This window comes from Ochlerotatus camptorhynchus, unplaced genomic scaffold, assembly GCF_037179485.1.
Source record: "Ochlerotatus camptorhynchus isolate MF236.1 unplaced genomic scaffold, CSIRO-AGI_Acam_v1.1 ptg000188l, whole genome shotgun sequence".
NCBI classification, from domain to species: domain Eukaryota; kingdom Metazoa; phylum Arthropoda; class Insecta; order Diptera; family Culicidae; genus Ochlerotatus; species Ochlerotatus camptorhynchus.
In genome coordinates this window covers 2044047-2048711 of record NW_027040678.1, presented here as the reverse complement: position 1 = coordinate 2048711, position 4665 = coordinate 2044047, and the positions used below count along the sequence as shown (strand labels likewise).

General features: G+C 38.0%; 1 protein-coding gene across 1 annotated transcript; it reads right to left on the bottom strand.

The window, feature by feature from the left end:
• Positions 1 to 464: 464 nt before the first annotated feature.
• Positions 465 to 1534, bottom strand: boca (LDLR chaperone boca). Its single transcript, XM_065223233.1, has 2 exons — positions 1168 to 1534; positions 465 to 1087 (listed from the first exon to the last, which is right to left on the bottom strand). Exons 1-2 carry the CDS (start codon positions 1321 to 1323, stop codon positions 677 to 679), a joined length of 567 nt encoding a protein of 188 aa, XP_065079305.1. The 5' UTR covers positions 1324 to 1534; the 3' UTR covers positions 465 to 676.
• Positions 1535 to 4665: the final 3131 nt, after the last annotated feature.

The window sequence follows — 4665 nt, the reverse complement described above, 5'->3', positions numbered from 1 at the left end:
TCGGATAGCAGGGTTAATCGATAACTTTCCATCTGTCAAATTTTAACCAAAAGTTAAAATAATCCACCAAATGGTTCAGAGCCTTAGTCATTAAAACGGAAATAAGTTTAGAGATTTAGGTTTCAATACGCCATTTTTAGGAGTTAAAATTTTTAAATTGATTAAATAATAGCTGTTTAATTTTTTAGTTTATTCGAAAATTGCAAAATTTGCATTCCCATCGGAAAACTTTTCGATGAAATACCAAATAGAGAATACTCTTTTAAATCGACGTTTTCAAACAATCACCCGTAGTCTAAACCGTTCGAAACGGCACAAATCAAATTAATGGGAAATCCATTTCGAACGGAATACAGAATAGACATATAATTTTTTATTGAACATGGCAATCGAACATGAATAATAAAGACATTTTGTAGATTATTTATGTTACGAAATCAATGTAACAGAACGCAATTTTTGTTAAGATTTAATTAACAAATGCTTTTACTCAAAACATCGCTATATCAGTCAGTGCAGCAGCATATGGAATTACACTCGGACAATCATTACCCTACAACCGGGTTCAAAGGAAAAACTTGCTCTAGTGAAAGTATGAAATAATATCTTAATAGTTACGTAAATTTCAGATCCCATCACGGTAAACTATTCAACCACACTCAAATCAACCGAGAAATTACAGTTCATCCTTCGCCTCTTCTTCCGCGTCCTTGTTGTGCTTGCCCTTGTAATCCTTGTTCTCAATCGTCACCTGCAGGCACCGTTCCTGTTCCACCAGGAAATCCTTCGCATCCCACGCCTGGGATCCTTCTTTGAACATGAAAATCGCCCGGTTGTCATCAATCATGTACCGTTCCGCCTGAATGTGGCTATTCCACAGACTCGTCTGCCACAACTTTGTGATCTCTTCCGCTTCCGCCCGGCTGGGATTGCCATTGACCGTCACAAAGGTCATCAACGTTTTGCCCTTTTTGGATGCTTTGAGAATATTTTCCGGGTTGGTCATGTCCAGCTTGGACATGTCCAATGGTTCCGCTGGGCGGAGATGTTCCGGTAGCTCATCCGGTTCCAGCGGTTCTTCATCCTCCTGTGGAAATAAAAACGGTGTGTGTAAGAAATTGAATTCTATTGACTGGTAGGATTTGAGTTTGATTGATCTTCACTTACATCCCACTGATCCAATAGCCGTTCCAGGTCAGCATCCGTGTAATCTCGGATATTCTTCTTAGCCCAAGCCGGTTTCTCGCCTTCCTTGAATTTTTTCGCTTCAACGAAACAGCTCAAGCTGGCTATCAACAGTACGACTAGGAGATGTTTGTGCATTGTGAAGTAATTTTACAATACGTTGTATTCACCGAATACTTGTACTTAACAATAACTTTTAATCGAAGTGATACTAATTTCTGCTTATACTTCTTTCGAGCTAGATACAACGAATGACGTATTCACTTGAAACTGGCTTGTCAGCGGTTACAATACAATACATATTCCACTGTACACAGATAGATGCCTACATTCACACACTCTATCGATCTGTGTTTCTGAACGGCAAGAAGAACCACGAATGAAAACGAAACACGACTGCGAGGCTGACAGGCGTGTTCCAATCTGTGCTACAGTCTGGGGTCGATACACACTTGGGACACTTATGAGTGTTTTATTACTTTTCTTAAGGATCTTTCACTGATTTTATCATAATATAATATTATTCTGTTATTGCTACTAGGATGTCGTTTAATTTTGATTGTACCCGATTGACTATTTAATTATACCCGAGAACTATTTAATTATACCTAATTTATGTACAGTAAAATGTGCAAAATGTGTGCTTAAGTTCAGTGATATTCGATGGCAATAATTTAAGAAGAGGCCGGATAAGTTTATGGACAAGTTCAAATAAATTCAGAGAAATCTGGTGGATTTCGTTGGAGAATCTGCAGGATGGGTCTGCTTCAAATAAATTGGAAACGAGTCTGATGAGTGCACTTCCATTTTACCACCTAAACTTCAAGGGGTGTCCGAAGGACTTCTAAAGCGGGTAATTTGAGTGCATGTTCAGTGCGTTTCGACTGCAAGACTGACTGCAGAGTTTCTGTACTGCGGTTGGAAGCATAAGTGGGCCATGTTCAATGGAACTTCGATAGAACATGGAACAGTTCAGTGTAGCCATCATTGTGCATTTCCATCCGTGTCAGGACAGACTTGAAGTATTTATCGAATATAAGAATATTTAAATTCACGACACTTTGTATGTCATTCCGAAACACTTCAAAGCTCATTTAGTGGCAGGTTAGGATGACTTTTGAAGCAGATTGAGAAGATTTTGACACAAGTTCCGGCGAATTTTATACCGGTTAATTTAATTTTTAGATACGAAGCATTCATTAAGATTCCGATGAATTTTGTAGTACCGTCAAACGGGGTCACTTGCAACACTTTTCAGGTTTCTCTCTTCACAACTTTTCAAATCAAGTTTTTTTTTGTTCTAGTACTATGCGATAGTTTTAATGAGTGTTCATACTCGAAAATAAGAAAATAAGAAAAAAATGCATTTTATAATTTACTAGAAAATATCAAAACGATGGGTGTTGCAACACTTTTGTTAGTTTAATGAAAACAGAACTTTAAAACAATTTGATCATGGTAATGTTTGGTCTTAGATTTTTCTGAGATGCTTTTGGTGCCGGAGGATGAGCTGAAGGCACTTGTTGCTTAGGCTGTTTCCTGTTGTTGTTAGTTGGTCCAACTTTGGTTGTCTTTGCGCGCTACGTTGTTGTTGAAGAGGAATTTAAACTAGTCTTCTTTCATCACGTCTTCGGCAGTCACGGTCTGTCCAGGTTCAGTGAGGATTCGCTTTTTACGGACCTGTCCAACTTGCGGGGATGTCCCAAATCGTGCCTCCTTTAACGCTGACAAAAGCGTTGGACCATGAATTTTCAGCCTCGGTTTCATTGTTGGCATCTGGAAGTTTTCTTATCACTTGTTGTGGATTGAGTGGACATATTCCCGTTGTACGGAATCCAGCACGCAAACTTTCAGCAGCCTTATCGAGCTTCTCAACAGTCTTCTTAAAAAGACCCGGGTGTTTCTGTACTTTACCAGAGAACTTCGACTTATACTCCAAAAGAATATTTCGCCATTTGATTTTCAACGGACGGAAGAATGCCACATCGAGCGGTTGGCAAAGATGTTTGCTATTGGGTTCTCCTTATTTCCTTGGCTGTACAGAAACCCCTTGACGATCAATTTAAGATCATTCTTTTGGAAAGGCATTCCCCACTCCGCTGCAAGCAACAAACCATCTTCCAATATCTGCTCCTCTTGGCTTGTAAACACTGTTTGTCCACCGTAAGCTTTCTTTTCAAGTAATGCGAAACCGTTGAAGGACATAATTTGTACCGCTGGGCCGCTTTCCGGATAGATAATCTGTTCTTTTTAACTTTTAGCGCTGCTTTTTCCAAAGTTTCCTTTGAGAAATTAGCATACCTGCGACTTCCAGAAGGTTTCTTGAAGGCCCTTGGCCTGATTCCGGATGTAACAGAAGCCCTGTAACATAAATTCGAAGACAAGAATTTTGTTAGAAAGTAAATAAGCAGTTTTTAAAGCTTTAAACGATTGCATATCAACTATTGCAAGTCACCCCGCAGAGGGACACATATCAGAAAAGTTGATTTTTCCACAGCAATAAGATTTATTAGTTCTATTGTTTTTACAGAATTTTATCTATGGTTGGATACTAAAACCTGGGAGGTGACCGATTTTGGTGGGTTTATTCTTATTTTCTAACAATAACTTACGGTTTCCGATGTCTAAATGTGTCTAAATGTAAATAATCAACTGCACTGATGATGCCAGAAAAACAACAACAATTTATATTTTTCACTCGATCGATAACCAGTAACAATAAATAGAGTGTAAACAATACACGCGTGATGACAGGCGCTGATGTTTATGTTTATTTTCACTACCAAGGAACTAAAACTGCGTATTAATACAAGTGTTGCAAATCACCCCACTGTTGCAAGTCACCCCGTTTGACGGTAAGTAAGCAGGCTTCAAAGATGGATTCCGAGCAATAACAGTTTCAGAAATCTTCAACAGCATGTTAAATGAATTTCCATGGAGTAGAGGAAGTGAGACTTTGCAGATAGACCGAGATATTATAGCATTGTATGGGTTTTACAGATTGGGAGTGCTTTTTAATGCAATTGTTGATTTAATTATTTCAGCAATTAAACATGCCTTCATTTCGCTAATTCCATAGGTTAACTGAATTTGTAATGGAGATCCTTTGGACTTGCAAATAAAGCTTATTTATTGTCCTCAAATGATACATCATGACCACTGAACTTTCAACTTAGCCGAAAATTACCATTAATTTTCATTTGAGAGTATTTTGAAAATGGTCATCCTTCGGAATTGGAAACCACAATTCTTCAACCTACCGGTAAGTTATGAGTCGTATGATAGATATAAGCGTATTTATTCATGACACTACAGGAATATTTCAATGTTGCAACTAATCAACTATTCAATGCAGCTTAGTGCTTACATATAGTAAAAAGAAATAATATAACTTAAGAGTAACTCCAAAGCCTGCAACAGAACGTTAGATAGCAATACTTCTTAATAAACTGTCAAAAACAGTACTTTGTTTGACCTTCT

Coding starts and splice junctions, on each gene's coding strand:
- boca (XM_065223233.1), bottom strand. CDS start 1,323: ATGCACAAACATCTCCTAGTCGTACTGTTGATAGCCAGCTTGAGCTGT. Junction 1,088..1,167: donor GGCTATTGGATCAGTGGGAT/GTAAGTGAAGAT, acceptor TTATTTCCACAG/GAGGATGAAGAACCGCTGGA.